General features: G+C 41.5%; 2 protein-coding genes across 5 annotated transcripts in view; one reads left to right on the forward strand and one right to left on the reverse strand.

Annotated features, from left to right (window-relative positions):
* kcnab1a (potassium voltage-gated channel subfamily A regulatory beta subunit 1a) overlaps positions 1-21,169 on the forward strand; it is a 160,986-nt gene extending 139,817 nt beyond the window's left edge. For all 3 annotated transcript variants that reach the window (XM_050033359.1, XM_050033350.1, XM_050033367.1), the window contains exons 5-14: positions 107-151; positions 3,033-3,077; positions 5,466-5,509; positions 5,641-5,727; positions 9,825-9,910; positions 12,241-12,361; positions 12,707-12,801; positions 15,673-15,793; positions 16,346-16,434; positions 17,485-21,169. In XM_050033359.1, the coding sequence (XP_049889316.1) occupies positions 107-151; positions 3,033-3,077; positions 5,466-5,509; positions 5,641-5,727; positions 9,825-9,910; positions 12,241-12,361; positions 12,707-12,801; positions 15,673-15,793; positions 16,346-16,434; positions 17,485-17,574 (823 nt within the window). In that variant the 3' untranslated portion in view covers positions 17,575-21,169. The remainder of the gene's footprint in view (positions 1-106; positions 152-3,032; positions 3,078-5,465; positions 5,510-5,640; positions 5,728-9,824; positions 9,911-12,240; positions 12,362-12,706; positions 12,802-15,672; positions 15,794-16,345; positions 16,435-17,484) is intronic.
* A 421-nt stretch (positions 21,170-21,590) lies between these two features.
* Positions 21,591-25,438, reverse strand: part of ssr3 (signal sequence receptor, gamma) — a 168,905-nt gene continuing 165,057 nt past the window's right edge. Inside the window, exons 1-5 of one of the 2 annotated variants that reach the window (XM_050033383.1) lie at positions 24,059-24,266; positions 23,444-23,570; positions 22,855-22,953; positions 22,321-22,452; positions 21,591-21,893 (exon numbers count right to left, since the gene is read on the reverse strand). In XM_050033383.1, the coding sequence (XP_049889340.1) occupies positions 21,827-21,893; positions 22,321-22,452; positions 22,855-22,953; positions 23,444-23,570; positions 24,059-24,191 (558 nt within the window). In that variant the 5' untranslated portion in view covers positions 24,192-24,266 and the 3' untranslated portion in view covers positions 21,591-21,826. Of the gene's footprint in view, positions 21,894-22,320; positions 22,453-22,854; positions 22,954-23,443; positions 23,571-24,058; positions 24,267-25,438 lie in introns of those variants that run through there. The other variant, XM_050033392.1, reaches the window with a different exon arrangement.

Raw genomic sequence — 25,438 nt, forward strand, 5'->3', positions numbered from 1 at the left:
TTGGTGGGTGTGTGTGGGTGTGGGGGGGGGTGTGGGGGGGGGGGGGGGGTGTTTATGAATTCAAACCTCAATTTAATAACGCCGCCTCATTTATATTGCCTTGCAGGGCGGAAGTCATTCTAGGAACCATCATCAAGAAGAAATGCTGGAGGTAATGATGACATAAATGTGTGTGATGGCTTTTCATCACTTTTGTTGTGAGACAGAAAGATGGCGGAGGACGATGTGTGTGTGTGCGTTAGAAGAGGCAGCGAGATAAGTGTGTGTGAGGCATGAAGGCAAAGAGAATGGGAATGAGAGATCTTTTTTTGTTCCCTTTGGTGTGTGCAAACGGATGTGTTGGTGTTGTGAGTGCGTGAAAGAGACAGACATGTTTGATAAAGTGAAAAATAGTAAGTGATGCTGAGATCGGCACTATGATATCTGCCTCCTCAGGGTTTGTTTATATCGCTTCAATCAGACCACATTTCTTATATTCAGTAATTTGTGTATTTTTGCACACACACTTGCACACATTGCATCACAGTACAGCAGCATTAAACAGTTACTGTATAAAAGTCTGCCTGCAGGCACTTTAAGATTCCATAAATCTCAAATATTCCCTTTAAGGAGATATTTAAACATGCTCAGCCTTTTTTTTTTAACTTTAATTATTCATCAGCTCTGTAGGAAACAGGGGAGACAGACTTACAGTCACACCAAAGGAAGTAACTCATAGTAATAGGAAGTACCTGATAGAGCTTCTCCATGATATGTCAGTATAAAGCAGCTGTAAAGTGCGAACAGTGAGTTGCTTGTCTTTTCTCACCATGTAATCACTCGTTAAGCTTGGGGCAGCGAGCTGAAACCTACAAAGACTGGACACAGCACACATGCAGATTGTTGCTACCAACCTGCTCAGATTTTTTTTAGTCTTTGACAGGCAAGAACAAGGTTAAACCTTATGACTGACTACCCTATACCAAAACAAACATGGACAGCGACCAGCAGTTTGCAATGATTTGCTTGCCATTCTTCTTCTTTTGTTTATTTACTGGTATGTGTTTTGATGAGAACGACTGGCAGCAGCTGGATCTGAAGACTTAAAAAAAGAGTCTTAGGGTGTTTTCACACTTGGTCCTTTTCAGCCCTCTAAGTGGACTCAGAGCAGTGACTCGGCATTTTTGGGCATATGTGAACACTCCAAGAGAACTCAGACCCCTCTGAAGCTCACTTCAAGTCCATGGTGGGGATCACTTAACCTGTGCATTGTGAACACAAAGCGCTCCAGCTTTGCTTTGCTTTTTGCCAGTGTATTTAGCCCTCTAGATCACATGCTATTTCACTGGAACGCTTGAAAAAACAGACGAAACCATGTCGGTCTGTAACTCTTGCAAGGAAGCAGGCAAGGAGTAGTTTGGTCCACGGAAGATACTGCACGTCTCCAGATGTAGAATGTAGAATACATCAAGTGGCAACAGTCTACAGCACAGAAACACTAAGGTTTTCCTCAAAGTTTTAAGTTAATCAGAAAGCAAGGGGCTTAATAACTGCACTGTAGTGCCACGTCAAAGTAATCACAACACTATGTCAATATATATCATATATAGTTTGAGCAGACAGAGGACTGAGGCCTCACCAGAGCTGAAGTTAACCAGAAAGAGAACCGAGTTGACTTTTAAATTAGGGGTGTTTTTTCACAGTTGGTCCTTTTCGGACTCAGAGCAGTGACTCAGTATTTTTTGCACAAATGTGAACACTCCAAGAGAACTCCTCCAATGTTAAGTTCATAACGCACATCAAGGTAAAAACAAAACTACATCAATATATATAATATGCAGGCTATAGAGTGAACAGAAGGAGGACTGAGGCCCCATCAGAGCTGAGGTGGACCAGAGAGAGAACTGAGTCCTTTTTCAAATGAACTGACAATGTGAACGCAAGAAGAATTGAGTTCCCTTTCTGTTGGTCCACCTTTTGGTGCACTTTAAAGGACTGAGTTCGGTTGATTTAAAAAGGACTAAATGTGAAAACACCCAAAATGAAAATGTGATCACAAAAAGAATTGAGTCCCTTTTCTGTTGGTCCACTTTTTGGTGCACTTTAAGAGGGCTGAGTTCAGTTTGTTTGAAAAGGACTATTTGTGAAAACACCCGTAATATATCACACACATTATGTTTTTATCTGCAGACTGTCAACATGAGCTGACCCAGACAGCAGCAGACCCAGCTTGGTCCAATCATGCCCAAATCATGTTCATAATTGTCTCAACAGTCTTAATGTGTGTCCCCGCCTTCAGTGTCATGTGCTGACTACATTACACCAGTAGGCGTTTGATGCTGGTGCAGTAAAGACATAATGAACCTGACATTTCAGTGTCTGGGTGTCGTCATGAGTTAAGGGTGGAGACGTCAGACGGCACTGAGGGATGGTGGTCCACTTTTTACAGATTTTAGGGGAAAGTTATATGGATAATATAACACACATCTTTTAGTGCTGCTTTTATTTGAATATTTTCATATTTTGTTACATACACAGCATGAATTGATTTGTCACATGTGACTCAAATTGCTATGTGAAACTTTGAAAATCATTTCGCAACTCTGTAAATGCCACTTGGTGAAAAATGTTGACTTTATCCTTTAATCCGATGACAACAGAAATAATGTTTGCCAGGTCATCTTTTGTGATGCTGAAGAATATGTGGAGAGGTTCAGTGATTTTAGCAGAGCAGCAGATGTGTAGTGACAGGGTGTCATCAAAATCTCTTGAGCAATATGTGGGAGGCACATTCTCACACATTTGTCCAACACTTTGAGGAAAGTGGGCCGTTCGCTCATGTTGAACTGCTTAGGTACTGAATGTACCTCAGTGACAGTGAGAACAGAGAGAGCAGGATCAGCACTGTGGGGGATAAACACATCCATGACGGGACCGCATGTAGTAGCAAGGACACTTGTAGAGCCATGTATGTCTAAATAAGAGATCACACAGAGCGAGTATAATACATGATGTACCTCTCACTCTCTGTATGTTCCTCTGCTCTTTCTCAGGCGATCCAGCTTGGTCATCACAACTAAACTCTACTGGGGAGGAAAGTAAGTGAGAAACTCTCTAAACTGTCATTTCCACACTTGACTGTGAATAGATTAGAAAGTCTCATTGGGTGCCTTCACATGGACACGAATAACCTGTTTATGAGGCTCATCCCATTTATGATCATATTCAGGATATGATGTTTACAGGAGTACAAAGAAATTGGGTTATTCATAATAATACTAGTAACCCGGTTACTAATTACTGCAGTCCATTTGTGCAGGCGCCTTCGATGACAAAAACAAACTGACAATGGGAGATGAGAGCGACAAGAAATATTGAAAACAACACTGCACAGTTACTTCCACTTTACAACTTAACTGCTAATCTCTTCTCTGTGCATCCACCATCCCTCAACCACAAACTCACACACACACTATGCAGTTACTCACATAATGTTATTCCTGAACGCAGCTACACTACTCTTACAACACTGTCTTCACTTCACACGGGCGCCAGTCTGTCACTGTCACTACCACCAGGTAGGACAGGGAGCAGTGATAAAGATACACAGCCTCTCTCAATACCGAAAGACAAAACTCAATTTTTTCATCACCCAGAAGTGAGAAGCTGTCGCTGCTGACATTGTTGATATTTCTCTTACTGTACTCAGCTGAAGCCGCACCTGCACAGGTAGTAGGCCGCCTTTAACAGCCAGGAAAAGGTGTATAAACGCAACTGTATCCCAGTTTTCTTTTTGAGTACTTCAGCTAGCATACAGTAATAGGGTTTCTCATAGATGGGGTATGGGCTTTTCCAGGATTCTGAAATGGTGTATGGTATTTACATAAACAGGACACTCCAAAAGCCTGATCATAAATGAGTTATTCATGTCCATGTAAATGCACTGACAGAGATCAAGATCTGTGCAACAAAAGACACCTGAGAACAAATTACAAACATACAACATCACATAAAGATAACTCAGTCACACAAAGCAGTCATCACACACAGACTTATGAGATTTATGTCCACCAGAGGAGAAGAGTTTACAAAAAAAAGTTTTAGTTACCCCCCAAAAAATGTAAAACTAATTTGTTTCAAATCATAGAGACAGAGCACATTTAAGTAAGTAAGATGTGAGGCATCAGCAGGGATATACAGCAAAACTGTAGGATCCTGACTCAGTATGCCTACGTGCAGTAAGCATTTTGCTCATTTTGGCCGGACAAACAGTGAAGGTTGAAGCTAACTAAGCTGTGTAAGGCCTGGTTTTGATCTTTGTTAGCTTAAATGATGATCTTACCTGGTGATTCGATCAAATAGTATGCCGCTACTGGCCGTTCAGTGGGATTATGACTCTAAGATAAGCAAGGTATGGAGAGGGGACACTGAGATAGACCAACACTATTAAGTTTGTCAATGCAACTCTTCCTCTCTGGTAGACATAAGGCGCTAAAATAATCCTTTGACATGCTGATATCAATGTTTTTAGTGAGCTACAGCCATTTTGTGAGTGTCTCGGCCCTTAGTTGCAAATTGTGGTGGTGTAAGTTTTCCCCCAGGAGTATCTGTCATGGATACCCTGATAATTTACATTTAAAGGTTATGTCCTCATATCTCCTGTGACATTCAGCACGTACCATCTGTAGGTTTGTTTCACAGACATTATTGGTAGATCCCCCCCCAACACTTAAGTTTTTCTCTGTTACAAGCTGAGCAACATCATGTCATACAATAACCAGTCCAGGATGAACCAGTTCCTCTTCAGAGGATGGAGAAAGAGAGAGAGGGGATAAGAAATCTGTTTCATAACACATACACATACACACACACACACACACGCACACACATACTCACACTCCTTGGCAGAGACTGTCCCAACTGGTTCCTGTGATAAGGATGAAGGTATTCTCTCCAATCCACAGCACTCCTTCATCCCTGTGAGGAAGATTCAGCCCTCCACCTGTCTCCTCCAGAGTCTGGATGTATAATGATTCTGAAAAGTTGAAAGCGCGCTGACCCATTTACAGAAAACAGCACGAGTCGCACATTCTCGTGTCATGCCCCCTTAAATGTGATTTAAAATGACTTTTAATGTGCTTGTAAGCTAAATGATTGATGTTTAAAAGTTGATTATGTATCACAAAGTTCGGATAATATTAGTCATTTAATGCACTGACAGCCACAAACAACATACAACACACGAGAATAAAATTGCCCATGCACCCACTCGTGCTGTCTGTTCACTCATTTACATTGTTAGTGGGATGACACTTTGCAAGGAGGAGGTGACAAGAGCACAAAAATAAGAACTAACTGTTATTACAGCCTTGTCTATGCAGATAAAACGGACACAAAGAGCATTGGCCCAAGATCCAAAACAAAATTAATGACTGAAAAAGACTGACAGTGCAGCTTATTGTTGGTGTGTGTGTTTGTCCCATCAGAGCAGAGACAGAGAGAGGGCTGTCCAGGAAACACATTATTGAAGGTAAGACGTGCAAGATGAACAAAACAACTTGAACAAACCTGAAATAAGTGTTCTTCACCACCACACAGTGTTTTATTGAATCAATTCAGTCACTCGCTACTGTCTGCATCTTGCATCTCTCTGTCTCTCAGGTCTTAAAGGCTCTCTACAGAGGATGCAGTTGGAGTATGTAGATGTAGTTTTTGCCAACCGCCCTGACAGCAATACTCCCATGGAGGGTGAGTCAGCCAACCAACGTTCAGCTTTACACCTAAGTAACCAAATAAATTGTCAGTAATAATGTCAAGCAAGTGTTTCACTAGAATTTAATGCCTCAGTTTGTGATGTTGATGTTATTTATTCTGGCACTTGTTTTGGCCTTTACTGTTTTGAATAAGTTTCAGGTTTTTAATCAAGCTTAGAGTGAGCTGTGACTTGAGACTTGCTAATTCTAAATTAACTGTGGATGTCTAGTGTGCACACATATTGCTAGTATCTCATAATAAAAATGAGAACATGTATTAAGCAGCATTTTTTAAACCCTTTCAGAACAGTCAACTGGAGAGAGGGGATGTTGATGTTGTTCACTGGCTTCAGGACGACTGTGTACTTGCTAGAGAAATTAGAGAGCGCAAAACAACAAAGTTAAGACGCCCTCAGTGTCTGAACGGTGTGTTTCACAGAGAATAACTGGTGATGTCGGAGCTGTTTTATGTTCATGTTATATAATGAACAAGACTTCTAAGTCCAGTTTTACTCCTGCAAAACTGTGTCCTTCAGTAGAGCTAAAGAGAGGCAGGCACTCCTCTATAATTCATTATCAAGAAGTTTCTTATTGACGTACATATTAGTGGTGTATTGGTTGCACATCAGTTATCATGCATTAATCTTGCACCATAGTGTTCCATGAGTAAAGCCCATTAACTGTTTTTTTTTCTCAGTAGCTGATAAATTAGTGTTCACAACTAATCAATAAAGACATTATGTGTTAATTAGCTATTTGCTTTTGCCCTTGCATTGCTCAGGATTCCTGCTCTCCTTCAGCGGTGCTTTTATAATAAATGTAATTAAACTGAACAAGACTTTCTAGATAACTTGATTGGACCTAAATCAAAATGGAAAACTAGAAGCATCTGCACAGCCCAGATGACTCAAATAAAGTGTTTGTAATTTAGATCATACATTCCCCATATTGTAGACTAATATGCTACTGGTAATTATATAAGTCTAACAAAACTGGGTAACACTTTCTTTGAAGACCACATCTATAATACATTATGAAGCCATTCATAGTAAATTATAATGCAATTATAAAGCTCAATGACTGCACTCATAAACACACATGATGCTTCCTGATGCACTAAGTGTCTCATGGATGCTTTTGACTAATTATAAACTAGAGGTTGACTGATGGGGCTTATGATGCATTATGGATACCAATACTCACCTAGACACACCTCAACAATCAACTGTAGGAAGGACTCTGCAATAATAGTTCGTGCAGTATCATCAGTTATCACTGCATGTGTTAAATGAAGCACATATTGATGCAGCTATAATAATGCATGCTTCATTATAACGTTTCAGTGTTGGTGTTAAGTAAAGTGTGATCCCAGACTAAGAGCAGTTCAATAAGACCTCAATGAAACGGCACATTCGGGAAAAGAGTACCTCACCCGGTATGGGGACACCAGGGCCCCCCTCTGGAGCCAGACCTTGGTGAGGAGCTCACCAGCAAGCATCTGGTGGCTGAGCCTTGGTCCATGGGACCCAGTTGGGCTCAGCCCAAATGAATGACATGAAACCCCTCCTCCCATAGGTCCACCACCTGTAGGGACTGCCATCAGGGCCGGGTGCATTGTGTGCCACGAAGCAGGGGCAGGGACCCAGGTGTGCTGACCTCTGGTGGCCACGACTGGCTCTTGAGATGTGAAACGCCACCTTGCAAAGAAGCCGTAGCTGGTGCAGGAGGTGGAGTGGTACCAACTAGATATAGCTGGGCTCACCTCTACGTGCATCGCCGATTCTTGAACCAAACTCCTGGAAAGGGGCTAGACTCTCGCCTTTTCTGGAGTTACCCAGGGTGAAAGGTGCTGAGCGGGTGTGGGGATACTCAGAGGCACCACTCTGTTGGAGTTCTCCCTGGGGAACGAGAGGATTGCCTTGATGTGACTGCAAGCCGCTGAGAACCCCATCAATCAACCTTTAGTTTATAACTAATTAAGAGCATCCATAAGACACTTGACCCTTATAATTCAAATTTATAAAATTATAATTCATTCTAAATGCCCTAATAACGCATCATAGACGTGGTCTTCATAGAAAGTGTTGCCCAGAATTGTGATATTGTGGAAATTTTGTTTTCATGATGAAGTATAGCAGTGTAGAATATTGTGCATTCACACACACACATACACACACCTTGATTTTACACTTTTTCTCCTGCTTCTTTATTGATTTCCGCTGTCCTGCAAACTCAGCTGACTTTCCCCCACCATCTGCACTCGCTATTCATTTCCTTTTTAATTCCTTCAACTGTTATTGCTCTTCCGTCCTCAAACTTGTTTTTCACTCCCTCTTCCTCTCTCTTGTTATATTGGTCGGAAATTGAGGCAAGTAGCATTTAAATGTGAGTGCAGTGTGAACAATCACAGCGTGTTGCTGGAGCTGGATGGCAGGCGGGCAGTTAGAGGGATGGAGAGGAAGGCAGGCGAACAAGAGAGAGGAAAGAGACTGTTTACTTTGCTTAATACTGTGTTATTTCCAACGACAGGATGGTATTTAGTAAGGCATCTGTGATTCAGATTGTTAATTATTATTTCAAAATGAAGGGAGAATGAAAAGTCTTTTTAGGTCTTCCTGATTATACGCTCCTGTAGATGTATTCTGCAACTTCTCCTCCTCCTTGGTGACTTTGTCGCCGACCTTTTTTCTTCTCTGTCGATGTTTTCTTCGACCTTCTTACCCCTCATATACTGTCGTCTTGCCAAGAGTCATTTATGCAGAGTGAAATACAAGAGTCATGCCACATTCAAGGATTGCTGTATAATTGGAGTGAGTGCAGGGTGATGATGAATAACCTTAATGACAGTCCTAATCTGAGTTTTTGTTGGCTCGTGCAGTCAGCAGTGTTGGAGCTAATTGCGTCATTAAAAATGCAGCGGCTTGAGTGTGATCAGAGAGGCTCCAGTATGTGAGCTTGTTAGTTTGTCCCTAGAGTTGTTAGGGACGGGTGATGAGACATCAGCAGGTAAGAGAGACTCGAGGAGGTGGGTGGCCTCTAAGGAGTTGTTTTTTTCCTTCATCAGTTTGTTAAGGCCACCTTTTATCTCAGATTTTGCCTTTTAATTTCCTTACTCTTGTTTCTTTGCTGTTTTTGAGTCCTGAGTACATCAGCAAACCCACTAATGCATGCATTCTCATTGTTTCTGTTCCACTTTTCCTTTCAGGTTTTTTTTTTTTTTTTTACTGTTTTTTGGTTGGTTTTCTGGGTTTCATCCATCTCTCTGCCTTTGGCGTTGTCTCCTCATGAGGCTTGGCTGTTGTCGATTCATGTTGCCCGCCTCTGGGCAAGTCACTTCTGATCTTCTTATCCTCATCCTCGGTAGAAAAAAAAAAGAAATAAAGGAAGCAATAGCATTTTCTCTATCACTTTATCTTTCAGTGCTACCTTTGTTTTTTGCCTGTCATATGTGGATTACATACAAAACGTGTGATCCTGTGATGTGGTTTGTTATTTTGAAGATTTCTTGTAGTTACTTTCAATGAAGTGGTTTTAATTCCACCTGCTGAATAAAACTAATGTCCCCTGGTGACATTTTTTAGATAAACAACTGACAAATTGATTTTAATTTTAGATAAACATAAAAGTCTCTCCTACGTCTCTTCTTACTCATTAAGCTTTCATTAACTCTATTACATTTTAAAATTTACTCTACTGAGTGAATTAAGGCTTTACTGTATACATTGAATTTTCATTAATCCTAAACAGCTGCTTCAAGAAAAGAGGAAAACATGCTGAGAAATATTTTAGGTTTCTGCTGTGTCTCCTCAGAGTCTCGGGGATGTAGCCTAAAAGACTCAACCGTTTAGCTGAACAAATTTTGAATGTGTTTAAAGTCGATCCAGCAGGGATGGATGTGTTTTGTTTGCTTGGAGTGCAGAGCTGAAGGTGGAGCGTAAACTGGCAGAGGGGCATTTCAGGATAAATGTTACTGCTTTTTCGAAGACATACTGGTGTTACTGTCTGTTACTAGTGCTACATGGTGGAATCAATGAGTGGTTCACTGTCGATCTGACTGACTGATGTGATGCTGGCGTGTGTATATCTCTGCAGAGATTGTTCGGGCCATGACCTATGTGATCAACCAAGGCATGGCGATGTACTGGGGGACATCTCGGTGGACGGCCATGGAGATTATGGTAAGTAGAAAACAGCTTTTAGTGTCATTTCTGGGTTGGAGAAGTGTGTTTTGCAGTAAAAAGCCAGGCTAAAGGGAAGGGATGTGGGCCAACCTATTGCCTTGCTGTCCTGGCACTGATCGATGGCCGTCACCTGGTCAGCTCAATCTCCGTGATCCAACACTGCTTCGCTTCGGTACTTCATTGACAGTATATTTATAGACATTAAACATGGGGACAATAAGTCGAGACAAAACTGGCACTCAGATGGTGCTTCTCAAAGTCAAGCAAGTATCCTTAAATTGTTGAATTTCAAGGAGGCTACGTAAATGAATCCCATCAAAGGACTGTTCCAGTGTCAAGGATCCTTCAGACTCCAACGAGGACTGAATCTTTCCTTCAGAGAATTTTAAAGGATGCATGTCCTCAGTGGGGATGAAGTATCCGGAATTCTTGGTGCACGATTTGCCGGAATCGAAGTTGGGGCCTTTTCAATGATGCACACTTGGGCCCTCGCTAGCATGTTCCAATGTGTGTTCACCAATGGCTAGGAAGGAGTCTTACCTAGCCTCTGTAGGACCCAACATGGAAAGATGCATCCTACCAAGGAAGCATCATTGACTTGAAGAAGCACCAACAAACATCTCTCATCAAATGCGGTCCCACACCTGATCCGAATCCTATCTCTTTATTACTTTGGCACACCCCCGTCAAACTAGGTTCTACGACTAGGTAAGCCCATCCCACCTAGCCTGACAACCATGCAGGACAGTCAATAGGGAGTTCATGTGCCACACATAATCGCCAAAAGGACAGTGTGCTGTGGCAATAAGTAATAAAGGTAGGTCTTGAACCCTAGCTAAACAAAGTTTCTTGAGAGCACATAGGGAGCAGAATAAGTGTTAACTTCAATTAAAGTTTAAATTAACACTGTTGAGATGCTGTACTGCAGCTTTAAACTCGGCTCAGCTCATCAGAAGTAAATAATGAAATACAATGTTAGTGATTCAGTTTCATGCTGCTGGCAAATTAGATTTTGTATCCAACTAGAATAACAGAAGGTAGAAGAATCCAAAGAATACACTCTCAAGAAGCTGAAGAAACACTTGTTATTTTCTATAACTTGACATCTTTAGGACCCATTTCTAGCAGCTCATTATCATCTCCTTGGACTCATTGCTCATGCATGGTCATGATCGTGAACGAGTAATGAAAGGAAGGACGCAACGGAAAATTGGCCTGTGTGAAAGTTTGAGGAAACAGGTTTTTCTGGGAAGTGTTCCCACAGAGGCCCAGCTGTTTCCTTCATCATTGTTTCCCCTTCCTGTCAGAAACAATCTCCCTCCCGTTTCAACTTTCGCCACAGTTATGAATATATACATGGAGTATGAAGCCACAGCACAAAATGATCACATGCCTTAAGTGACATTCAAGGACCTAACACCCATACTCTCCTTTCTCTGGTGTCTTTCTCACCCTCTCCCTCCCCCTCTGAGCACAGCAAGATGTGTTGACACCCTCTCCCTGTGATCATGGCGCAAAGAAGCAGATATCTTTGTAGAGCACAAGCCCAGATGAAAGCCGTGTAATTTAGATAGCATCCATAATGAAGGGGGGGGTAAACACGCCTTCTCAGTCTACGTGACAAGGCAGCGGTACAGTATACACACGAACACACACACACACACACACACACACAGAGTTCCTCGCATGGCCGCACACACAGGCTCGAGGCGCATGTCATGGGGTTGCAGAACAGAAGGGCAACATGTAATTTGTAAGTTGAGTGATGGCACTGACATTATGCTTGCGTTACGCTGAACAGATTCCCCCCTCGTTTACTCCTCTCTCATCCTGACATGTGTTCCACAGCAGGAGACCTACAAAGTGAAAAAAGTGGGGAATGTTTAAAGAGGCAACAAGCCAAACACATTTGTGTGTGTTTCCTCTGGCATGTGTTTCTTGAAGGACACATGGAGACACAGATAAGAATGTACAGAGCGGAATTTGAATATGATGCCTCGGAGAGTTACGATATGGAATATTGATTGGGTGACTTGCTGTGAGCCCTGCATTTGAATTTGTGCCACACTCCCACAAGCTGATTACCCCCTCTCTCTCATTTCTTCCCTGGGTTTAACCCATCACCATCTGTGGCTCCTAACTGTTGCTCCTACCCACCATCATCCCATTTATTCTTCTACTCTCAGTGAAAACAAAAGAAACGTGCTAATGCAGCGTTACATTAAACGCTGCATAACAGGATGCTGCCGCAGCGAGATGCAACATCATAACAACCATTCATTAATTCTCACCCCTTTTCTCTGCCCTCCTTTTTTTTTTATCTCTAGGAGGCGTATTCGGTGGCAAGACAGTTTAATCTGATCCCTCCAGTGTGTGAGCAGGCGGAGTATCATCTCTTCCAGAGGGAGAAAGTAGAAGTGCAACTTCCTGAACTTTACCACAAGATAGGCAAGTGTTCTCTGTGTGTGTGTGTGTTGTGTACTATTATGGTGAATTAGTCAATCAGTGCCTCATGATGAAATGACAAATTCACACAAACATCCTATGGTGAGAACATTCTTGCACTGTTTGTCTCAGATGAGTAAAATTAAGGAATTAATTAAACCGATAACTAATCCCTCATTCTCTGTTGCTCATTCCCTCTGTGTTTTAATCACTTTGTCTTTTTGCATCTTTTCATACATTCTCACTTTCCTGGCACTGTTCTCGCACATTTTTTCACGCCTCTTCCTTCAATGCATCTTAATAAAACTCCTCCTGTTTGACTCCCTATATTGGTCTCCATGGTGACAGGAGTTGGGGCGATGACGTGGTCACCGCTGGCATGCGGCATCATCACAGGGAAATATGAAAATGGCATTCCTGAATCTTCCAGGGCCTCCATGAAGGTAAGCAAAGTTAACTTGATTGTGGTTTTGTTTTTCTGGCTGTATAACACACGCTCTGCTCCCAAAATAGAATGACCATGTGATTTGAAGTGAAAGCTTTAATCCTTAACAGACTCAATCGGTGCTAGCTAAGATCGTACCAAACTCGACAGCTTTGTGTAACCTAGTTACAGTCAGATATCTCCTGGATATTTTCCATCTCATTTCACAGTTCATGCTTTGGCATGGACCTCATAGTTTTATCTACAATCACATCAGACCAGGCTGTTGTTTTTATCTCCAGTCCTCCTGCACCTGCTGCTGGCTGTCACAGCCAACTTCTGTTAAAGAGACAGTTAATCCCAAAACCAAAAATACATATTTTCCCTCTTACCTGTAGAGCTGTTTATCAGTCTGGATTGTTTTTGGTGTGAGTTGCCGAGTGTTGGAGATATCAGCCGTAGAGATGTCTGCCTTCTCTCAAATATAACAGAACTAGATGGCGCTCAGCTTGTGGTGCTCAAAGCGCCAAAAAAAATAATTTGAAAAACTCAACAGCAATGTCTTTCCAGAAATCATGACTCAGGATAATCCACAGGCCTTGTTGTGAGAAATTTCACGTAGAACTTTTTTCTTTCTACCAAACTACACCCACCAACCGTATCACTGCACAGAAGGAAATGTTGCAGACACACACTGCTGAGTTTGAAAACCTGCAGGTGTAGTTCTTGAGGCATTAAAATGTGTTTGCACATCCTCTTAAACATGCAACCAAAAGATTGTGGCTTCAATATATTTCTTATCACTTAATTACTGCTAGAACTAAATCGGTTACACTGGCTACGTTTACATGCACAAAATAGTCCTGTATTTGCCTTTATTCTGAAAAAGACAATATTACTACTTAACTGGTTCCATGGCTAATTGAAATAAATATTCCACTAATATTCTCATTTACATGCAGCCATGTATACTCCAATTAGCCATCTGTCATTTTATTTCTTTGCATTAAAATAGGATTTTAGGACTTTACTCTCTTCAGCCAACTTCCTGAAAGTTTGCCGTTATGATATTTGCGCATATTTTAAAACCTGTTGATATTCAAGTCTTTAATCATATTTACAAGTAGGTGTGTTTCTTCCTCGGACCAGAAATGTGGGCTTTTCCTTTGGGCATGCATCTCTACACTAGCCTTGCAAACTTTCAGTGAACTGGGTTGTATACAACATATCCGTGACAATGCACAGAGCCGACCATATACAGACAAGAGGCCATGTGTTGCAATCTGCGGTAAAAAGTTGAGACGCATATTCCGAATGCGCTGTATACATGTCCAGATAATGCTATTAAAACCCAAAAAATACCAGCATACCCCACATGTCTTAATCCAGAAATGCTCATTTCGAAAAAATAACTAATTCGGAAAACCCAAATGGAATATGCTGTTTACATGACCATATCAAGTTCAGAATATTGTCATATTCAGAATAATTAGTGTGCATACATACCCACTTGTGGTTCCCAGCCTTTGTCGGGTCCATATCATTAGTCCGACCTCTCATTGATCCGACATCCCATTAGTCCGACGTCCCGTTGTTCTGATATGTGATTATACTAGGCTATACTGTATTTGTGTACCATAGAGGATCAGCAAACGCAACAAAAGTAGGCTACTGGTCGAGATACAAGGGTCATAGAGAGAAGAGAGTGAAACACCATAACCTCCTGTTATTAACTCTGGGGTCGGGGCTGTGTGGGGAGCTTTCCGCGGTGCTGAACGGCTCCCGGCGGCTCCGCGACCGGCTCTGGGTCAGCTGGGAAAGGCTTGAGGCGAAGCAGGCTCACAGCTTATGTGTTTGTCACTTTTTTTTTCATTTTAACCCACACCATGATCTTTTCCTAACCCTAACCAAGTGGTTTTTGTGCCTAAACCTAACCAGACCATAACCACAGGGCATCATGATGATTTCGGAACAACGGGACTTCTGAACAACGGGTTTAATATGGTCGGAACAATGTGATGTCAGACCAATGGGCTGTCGGACCAATGCGCAGTTCCCGCCTTTGTCTACTCATGACCCTATGTTGCAGGTTATGGCCTCAGTTTGGTCCTGAGTTATGAGAAGTTTTCTCCCTCAGACTTTTTACTTTGAAGGATTATTAGAAGCCTGAAGAGCGTCAAGTATTGTCGAGAAAATTAACAAGCAGAAGTTTGTGCCATACTTTAATATCTAATTCAAATCCCCAAAACTTATTTTCTTAAAACAAGTGGAAAATCTGCAGGTACTGTGAAAATTGTTTATAGAAATATGTCTCTGTATCTTGAGCCAAGAAAGAAGAGACAGGCACCAGCTTGATTTAAAAAAAGCTTCAAACAAATAAATTAGCTAAATAAATTTACATTGGAAAAGGAAGAAATATTCTCACTACACTGGCAGATTTTTTTCATTTGCTTTAAGAACATAAGACTTTGAAGACTGAAGTTACAAGCACGAATGACTTGGTAAGAAGATTTTAACAGTGATCTTGTGTCCAATACATCAATATATCCTAGGGACCCCTTTGGGGATCCCAACCCCCAATGATATGAGACACAAACAGATGGGCCAGAATCCCTGTGGAGGACTTCCAGCACCTTTTTGATTGTACGCCACGATCATTCAACACATTAGACAGATGTCTCTGATGCTTAGAATAGTTAGTAAAGTTACTCTGCATATGATTCTGACTTTTCTCTGATCTGTTACTTCTCTACCCCTTTTCTTTTCTGTAATTAAATACTTTCATACATGCTTTATCCTATTTTATGTCTCTGTCTGTACTTTTTGTTTCTTTGTGTAATCTAACTTTCTCATACCTTTCGTTTTCCTTCCTTCTCCTCTCTCCTGCCAGTCGTATCAGTGGTTGAAGGAGAAAATAGTAAGTGAGGATGGAAGGAAGCAGCAAGCCAAGCTGAAGGAGCTCAACCATATTGCCGAGAAGCTGGGCTGCACTCTGCCTCAACTGGCTGTGGGTAAGACTTCACCTTCTTATAGCAAAACACTGTGGAAGCAGCCTGAAGCAGGGCTTTGAAAACACAACTGCTCAGGGCTGTCAGACAGGAACCTTTTTTAATGCAAGACGTGACTGAATTCACATCATCCTTTACACAATGTCTGCGTTTGCTCATTGTTTGTCTCAGTTTGATTTTCCCTCCAGCGCCCCACCGACACACGAACACGCAGACTTTTCAAATGCGTTGGTGCATTCAGCTGCGTTATTGTGCGCCGATAAAATATCTGAGCTGCCTGGAAGGTAGAAGCAAATACATTTGAAAGTCTGTGGTGTACTTTGGAAGAATGACTGGCAGTAATGGGAGGTTTAAGATTGGTGGTAAATGGACTAAAACAAACAAAAGCCTTGGGTTTGCACATTGTGATAAATTGTCACGAGCACCCAGGAAGAGCAAATAGAGGACAAGGCTGCAAGCTCAGTTTTGTTTGTTGTCTGTTTGAAGACAATACTAAGCAGGAGTGCGCCATCAAGTGGGCTCTGTGTAAACATCAACCTCTCTGTCTCTCTCCAGCGTGGTGTTTAAGAAACGAAGGAGTGAGCTCAGTTCTTCTGGGAACATCCAACCCTGAACAGCTCACTGAGAACCTCGGGGCCATACAGGTGGGAACATGCAGAAACACACGCACACTGCTGTTTTTACTGATGTTTCTCTGCTGTATATACCTCTGTCCTTTAGCTCGACTGATTTCTACATCAGAAAGCTTCTCCATTTCTGAATCTCCGTATACAGGCAGGTTTTTATGCCTCTGTGTGTTCCCAGGTTGTCTATTTGTTCCATTCTCTTGAAAGTAATACCTCAAGAATGCCTTGAGGGAATTTTTGGCACAGCTGTCCACTTGGACTCAAATATTAGCTGATTTGGGTTTGGTGGTCACAGGTCAAAGGTCAAGGTGACTGTGACCTGTCTGTCTCAGTCATTTAAACACCATATCTCAAGAACACCTTGAGGACATTTCTTCAAATATGATGCAAACGTCCACTGGGACTCAGTGATGGACTGATTAGAATTAAGTGGTCAATGGTCAAGGCCACTGTGACCTTGTGCCCTTTTCACTCTCATGAATGTAATATCTCAAGAAGGCCTTGAGGGACTTTCCTCAAATTTGGCACCAATGTCCACTTGGACTCAAGAATGATTAGAATTTGGTGGTCAAGATTAAAGGTCAAGGCCACTGTGACCCCACAAAGCATGTTTTTGGTCATAACTCATGAATTAATTCACTAATTATGACAAAATTTCACATACATGTCTAAGAAGACATAAAGATGAGGTGATGACATTTTATATTAAAAAACGTCAAAGGTCAACTTCTGTGACATCATAATGTTCTGCAAAAACACTTCTGGACATTATTCAGCATCATAACTCAGGAACAGAAGGGACAACATTTGGACAGATACTTAATTGGTTACACGTATCTTGGGTGCCCAACTTGAAACTGTGCTGTTTGTATAGATCTTCTGTGCTGCCGGGGGAAAGATGTGTGTGAAGCATCCATGGCCTCACACACGGATGTAAACCATAACTGCAACTTAACTGGTTCTCAAAGGCATACAACCATTCTAGTTATTAATTTTTCTCCTTTTGCCTCGCTATATTTCTCACTTACTTCCTACCAAGCATCTTTTTGTTCTGCCTCTTTTGCCCAGGTCCTTCCTAAGATGACGTCTCATGTCGTGTCTGAAATCGACCACATCCTGGGAAACAGGCCGTACAGTAAGAAGGACTACCGCTCTTAGGCCAGGCTGGTGGACTACCGAAAGGTCAGCCTACCTACTCACCTACCAACTAAACCACACTGCTACCATGGGCCCACCGTTCAATGTTTAAGTCCATGGTTCTCTCCTTGGGCCCCACTCAGCTCCAGCTCCAGCGAACTTCAGCCTGGAACAGACAGCCTTGCTAAGCCCAGCATTGTCCTGCTCAGATCAGCTCTACCAAGTTCATCTCAGGTCCAATCCAGCTCAGCCAAGAGACGCTCAACAAACTCAGCTTTTTGCAGCCTTAAACGCAACTTAGTCCATCTAAGTGAATCAAAACTTTGTGCCCCCAACCAAGGTGGTAACTCTATCAGCACTGGTCCATTCAAATATAACTATGCAGAGCTTAGTCCTACCCATGCCCACATAGAGCACTATGTCTCAGTTCAACTCCATCAGGGGCCTCATCAAGAAATTAAATTCATTGAATTGATTTTTCCCCTCACTTCTATAACATGGCAAGAACAATGATACACATACAGACACCCTTACAGTTGGAATTTAAAAAATACAGCATGAAAAGCACTGCAGGAGTATTACAAGTCAAAGTGCCTTGCTCAAGGGCACCTTGATTGCTGAGCGAAACGGTTGTTACTTATTCACTTTTCCTACCTACATCCTCCCGATGACTCAGACCCTCAGGTCTCAAGCCTTTCCTCTTTAATGTCCAGACTTCCACCCACAGGTAATTTAATTTGAGCACAAAATTCAAACTGAGCACATATTTTATTCATGAGAATCGCTGTACCACTAGCTGAATACATCAATACAAGCACCTCAGACTTATAAATTAGACGTACCTTAGGAAAGCAGACATGACGAAGCTTTAGTTGCATGAACACCCCCGGTCAGTTAGTCAGCGCTTTCATTCAATTGCTATGCAGTGCAGCGAACAAAATGACCAGATGAGCTCAATACCCTCACCTCTCGTGTCAAGGGTACACGCTCAAGTCGTCGGATAAAGTGTCTTTTCCAATGAAAAGTGAGGTTTGATAAAGATCATATATACTTCTCTGGAAAAAAAAGAAGCTTTACAAACAAGACCTCAACGAACCAATTCCTTATTAGCTTGAATTCGCTTCAGACTACCTACCAAATGTACTCAGCCCTGTATTACGTATAGCACAGAATAGTATTCAGTAGATATTATAGGCTGCAAATCCTGAGTGTATTAACCAACAGGTGCATGTTTCTCCTGCTATAGTGTGCCTCTCTTTACTTTTCTACAAAGCACATAATGAAACAACAGAAACGAGTCCTGCAAGCTAGTCTCCTGTCCGTGACCGCCTGTGAAGCAAAGGATTGTGGATCAATAGTGTCAGCGGGATGGGGCTCTGTTGGGGGAGAGAGTGAAGCATGTCGCCCTCGTGTGGTGTTTTACAGGAACTGCTGCTCTGCTTCAGTAGATTATAGAAGAGAGAAATAATGCTTTGCAAAAAGCGGACTAATTTTCTCTCTGTTTGCATTCATTATGGAGACATTTGACTCCTTTTCTGCCTGTGAACTGAACCTTCGTTCCCGATTGCCTCGATGAATCTTGCAGTAAAGGACTTAGGCATATAACAAATCTACGTGATGAAGGATGACGAACCTCCTGGCTGGTAATGGTTATTATTACAGCAAAAATTGCTTGTTAATGGCACAAGAAGGCAAAGAGGCAAAGTGGGATGTGGCAAAGATTACAGTATAGTACATTATTTATTCTAGAGTAGTAGATATAAATTTATTTTGACATTTTGAGATATTGTTTGGAGAATTATGGGGATGTACATAAAATGTTAAGGCATACCTTGTAACATAAGCAAAACCATGAAGAAGCCTCTCATGCGTATGAGGACTTCACAGTACTGTATGGCTAATATATAAATAAGATGTAAATAGAGTTATTTTATTGCTCCTCTGCAGAGTCACTGCATTAGTCGCAGTGTTCGAGTCACTCTTCATCCCATCATCCTCACAGAAAACATTTCTGGCTCCTGAAGGACATTTCATATAAGTGTTATAAATATTTATAAGGAGTAAGAGTCAATTTTCTTTGTTGCATCGTGAAGTCAGATTAGGAAAACTGTATTAATAATGGCATTATTTAAAGACGGAGCTTCTGTAAGTAATGAGCTTCTGTTTAAACTTAAGCACTGACCTTGAGTCATTATCTCTGAGCAGGTGGCTCAGCTCTCACTGTTCACTTCACCTTCATGCGTTGTTGTTCTGGTTCTTTTTCATCTGGAAAACAAGCCATCACAGAGATCAGCAGAAATGTTGGCCCGGTTCCAGTCGAGTCACTGTCTTGTACTCAGTGTACATTTGTTGAGTTGTAGCACAAACACCCTCCAGATTTTAATCAAAGGAAAGTTCAGCACATGTACACTCCTGCCAGAAATTCTGTCACACATATTGGAGCGACGCATCAATACACAGTGTTTGGCTCACGGTTTATTTTGAGAGGTCTGGCCTTGGATGATGAATAGACCTTCTTATAACTATCTGCATCGACTTGGTGTTACATACAGAGAAGTGTGACCTGACCTCCAATTTGTCATCACTGAGATGCAAAAGCCAAGCAATTTACTAACAAAATAAAACATCCAGAAACCCAATTTTTCCTTTGCTCTTTTCCCCTAAAAGACACATTTCCTACACCCATCTGACTCTGCTTATCAAAACGTGGATGATAAATGTATACTAAAATAGTAATTGATGTACAGACTGTAACCCCTGGTGGCAAAATGTGTAATGTGTACTAACATGTACCTGTAGTTTGACTGCAAGTCAACGAGCTGCCTGCCAGTTTAAGTCAGTGACTATTTTGGACCGCGGCGTGCCGGTGTGTGTCGAGACTTCTCCACCCGATAGAGTGCCTTGTCTTGAGTCCCTCTACAGGAAAAAATAATCAGGGATGTCTTTCATTACGAGATGTTAAATGGTGTTCGGATGCTGTCCTGCAAACAAAGTGAGAATTCAACAATGTGTATGCATTTTCTTTTAGTATTAGATTCCCTAATCTATAGCGTGTTTTACCTGTTCCCTGATGAGGACAGAAAACTTTGCGGTCAAACCCTCACAAGTGTTTGTGTAGAGGTAACCTTCAGAAATCCGACTCAAAATTAAGTATACAATTCCTAGAATTGCCATTCTTGGCTGGTCAGTCCTACCCTACAGCTTGTTACACTGTGTGGTAATGGCCTTATTCCATGTTGGCCTCTATTTAAGATGTTTCCCCAAAAGTTAAGTCACGCAGAGGTAAATGTGATCGTCTTTAATACGGTTTTACCGATGCAGCAGGAATCAGTAGCTTCTCCTTCTTCCAACCGTTTGCCTCATGATGCACCTGTTTGTTTTCAGAAGTCTTTACCAGTTCAACAGAAGGAAACAAGCAATGCATTATTTCCTATGGAGACCAATGAATGGAATTTAATGTATTGATACACAGATAATTTAGGGAAACTGGCCTAAATATGACAGCATTGCCTGGATGAAAAGTAACAGCCATCTTCAACAAGTTCACACTCTGGGAAACAGGTCTGAAGGCCAAAGTGGAATAAACTATTAACAGTTAAGCTGTGGCTAAATTCTCAACACTAACATATTCAGATAACATAAGAAGTCCTGCAATGTCACTCATAATCTTTAATCCAAGATTTCCTGCTCTGATATAAAGCCAGCCTCAATCAATTCTCATAAACGTGTTGACTGATCTATTCTACAGATGTTGTTTTCTACGACCTGTGTCTACATTTGTGGATGGAAAAGACTTGACATTGAGTTTGGTTCTTTTTTTTGTCTGGTTACGGTGACATGCAATCCATCAGTGTATCATTTCTCTCCTGAACAGTGGTTTCTCTGTATATAGTCGATATGAAAGTGTGATTATAAATAAAAGCATTGCCAATGGAAACATCAGTGTCTCGTTTTTTCTCTCTACTAGTTAAGTTAAACCTCACGGGTTTCAAACTCACTTAATCTTATTCTGCAAAACACACACGATCAACACGGAGAACAGATATTCCTGGTCGTTTATTTGTTACAAAAAACAGAGACAGACCTGGAGTAACACCCTCCAGACATTTGATCATGAATTTCATGAAGTTGAAATGTGGTATTTCGGTCCCTTAACCCCCATTCCCAACTTAAGTGAAAAACTGTATAGTGTAAACCCATCTTTAACCCACTCCCTACCCAATCCAATCCCACCCCTCATCCCCCCAGCTTTTATTCCCCTTTTCTTCCTCCTTTACTTGGAGCCTGTAGACAGCAGAGCGATGAGTCCTGAGGAGGCACTGATGGACAGAATGTAGTTGCTGGAAAAATGGGGAGTTAAGGCAAAAACAAGCACTGACAGAGTGATAATGACAACTTGTTAAAGGGATACTTTGCCGATTTTCAACCAGGTCTGTGTCACCATGGTGTGGTCAGTGTGTGCAGATGAAGAGTATTAGGACTCCCCTCGTGTTGTGAGCGAAAGTCTGCTCGATGAGGTGAAATGAGTCTTCACAATCCAGCAGATTTTGGCTGGCAGTACGAGGGTGGCTTAACAACTTTCATCCACACACTCTGCAAATGGCATGTGACACAGACCTGGTTGAAAATCGGCAAATACCTCTTGCAATGCATCCAGCTTATATATAAAGACGAGCATTTGATGACTGATGACACAGTATGTGTAAGGCTTCCTGTCAATCCCACATGTTACTGCTGATGACATGTACAGTTTGATGAAAAGGATACACGGTGGGGTTGAAGTTCTTGAGCAAGAAGAAGGAGGAGACGATGACGAGCACCAGGAAGAGGGTGTTGTTATAGAAGATGGAGAAGGTGGTGGCTTCGTAGTCGGCAACCTCATTCTTCTTCCATAGGATCCTAAACAAACATAAAAAAACCTTTCAGTATGGTTCTTGAAGGCACTGCAGAGAACCCTTCGTTTACACTGAATCAAGAGACTTTTATTCTGTAACAGGAAGTCAAAATGTAGAGAGGCCCTTCAACTCTAACCAACCTTTAAGAAGACTTAACTCCGACATATGTTATTAAAGGGTTTCTTTTTCATGAGAGGATTACTAGTTGTCTTCATGGGTTTTGATCACTGAAATCAATGCATGTCTGTATGACTGCTCTCTGAAGACGTCACCACCACATTTACGTTTTGTCATACTACATCTAAAACACTTAATTTGTCACAGCTAATTGCGAAACCTCAAGTGCAAACACCGTGCACAACACACTGTATTAAGGTATGGCTTTACAAGATAATGCATGTTTCACCTCTCGTCTTTCTCCTTGCGGGACATCTTGCGGTTATCTGCCTCGGACAGCTTCCTGGTCACCTCCTTGGAAACGGCATCCTCACGTTTCTGGGCAACTCTGAGGGATAAAGAGAGAAAGGTCGCAAACATTAAGTCAGTGAAAGATTTCTGTCAAGCTCATAAAAAAAGTACTTTGATGCAGTCCTTTACGTAGTCAACAGAACTCGACTGACAAAAGGAAAAAAAAAATACTGATTAATGCAAACTACTGTTGTATTGCACACCAGATTACTACTTTGATTCCCTTACTGGGGCGCCCAGTATTTGAGTGGGTAGAGCAGGCGACCCATGTATAAAGGCACTGTCCTTGCCACAGCGGCCACAGGTTCAAATCCAACCCACAAACATCTGCTGCTCGTCATCCCCTCTCTCCCTCTTTCATGCTTAGTCTGTCCTATCTAATAAAGCAAAGAAATAATCTTAAAACAAGTTACCCATACCAGCAGTCAGAGTAATATCCCTGTATCCCTGATCCAACTAATGTACATGTACATGTCAGAGTAACTTTAGACTGGACAAATGCAGAGTAGTGTGTTCATCCTACTTACTTGTGTTTGAGAACAAACTTGACGTTCTTGTACGCAAAGGCCACCAGGTAGGTGCTGACCAGGGTCATCACAGCGTACAAGACTGCAGACTGGACAAGGTCCATGTGCCAAATCCTCCAAAACAGCCCTGGAAAGACAGAGTCAATGATCAAGTCAGTAAATGTGCATTATGCTGGTATAATACATATTATAATGAAGGTGTTTTCCAGTAACTATATGCAGAGTAAGGTGAAGGCTTTTTTCCTTTTGCTTTTCAAAACATACAATACTTACAAAGACTGCTACCTGTCTATATAGTTTAATACTATTATCCTAACCTGCTTTTGCACCTAGAGAAACTTCTACACACTTCACATCAGAGTTAGCAATGCCAACTTTTAGCATGTCACACTCATTCTTATTAAAAACATTATTTTACTATAGCCTCCTGTCTGTAAACTTGTACGTGGTGTTGAAGTTCATTCAGGTTACTCCCTACAAGCACGACTTTTAATCAGCTTTTCCTAAATTAACGTTACTTCTCCAATGAATTGGTGTTAGCTAGCTACCTAGCTAGCTAGCTACCTAGCTAGCTAGCAGAAGCTAGCTGCTCCAGTCTGTCTGCACGTTACTCACAGATGGGGATGGCAGAAACGATGAGTGCGTTTCCGTAAAACAGAGCAGTGGACTTGGCTGAAAGGTTTCTGCTGAAGTCCTGAAGGAGAAGGTCTTCCTCTGACTGCTGCTTGTTGCTGCCTTTAGGAGCCATGTCGGCGAGTTGACCGGTCTGTCTGCTGCTCGGCTCTGGACACAAGAGGACTGACACGTCGGAGAAAGAGAAGAAGAGGGACGCGTCAGCATAAACCCGGAAATACACCGGCTCTCTTCTTCTTCGTTGTTTTCAGGCGCTTCAGCTCATTGCTGCCCTCCACAGGAAAACAATGACACTGCTCCTCTATGCCACTATATTATTGGACACTGTTCAGCTTCAGTAAAGGCTCAGTTCATAAAAAAATGAAATTAATAAATAAAATAAAATATAAAAATAATAAAATAACAAATAAATATTACTACTACTACTACTACTACTACTACTATTAATAATAATAATAATAATAATAATAATAATAGATAACTAAATATATGTGTATATATATATATATATATATAAATAAATAAAAAAACCTCACCTTCCAAATTTGTTAGTTATTCATCTTTAGGATTTCTAACATTTAGCCAACATTCTGACATTACATAAATATGTCTTTGTCCAGCCCTGTTGTCCTTGTTTTTAGCTTTAGCTTGAATGGACTTTTATCCGTGGTCCTCATTGAACATTGTGTCTTGCTATCATAACCTCTGCTCTTCTCAAGGAAGAGTAAAGGGAAAACATACAAGCACCACCTGCTAGTTTATGCAAAAGATACGGAGCTGACATTAGTCAAACAATAACAGTGAATCTCTTTTAGTCCCAAAAAGCTGATATTTGTCAATAGTTCAGTTGTTGTTAAACCTTATTCAGTTCTTTAAAGGAACAGTGGGTAAGATTAAGGGGGATTTAGTGACATCTAGTGGTGAGGAATCCAGATTGCAACCAGCTGAAACTTATCCCAATAACAATTCCTTCATTGTGCATTGTTCACAAGTTTTTACCAGGAGCTAAATTATCCACATTGGCTTATCGTCTCCAAAACAAAAGGACCAGGTGATTAAAACCGTCGATTAAAATCACTGAATAAAGAAGTTTCACATTAGAAATCAGTGTTTCTTCCATACTGTTTGGCATGTCGGAGACGGGTTGCTCCTCCAGCTCCCGCTAATGTGTGCTCACCTATTTTCTCCGATAACGTAAGATACAAACTTTCAGGAGGTTTTTACCTGGGGACAAATTATTCTCTCTTCCTCTCCAAAACAGCAAGACCGAATTATCTATACCGCTAAAAACACTGAATAAAGCAGTTTCATGTTTAAAAAAAAATCTGTGTTTTTCTGACACGTCACATAAGGGCTGCTTAC

The sequence above is a fragment of the Epinephelus moara genome, chromosome 2 (assembly GCF_006386435.1).
Source record: "Epinephelus moara isolate mb chromosome 2, YSFRI_EMoa_1.0, whole genome shotgun sequence".
In the NCBI taxonomy this organism is placed as follows: Eukaryota; Metazoa; Chordata; class Actinopteri; order Perciformes; family Serranidae; genus Epinephelus; species Epinephelus moara.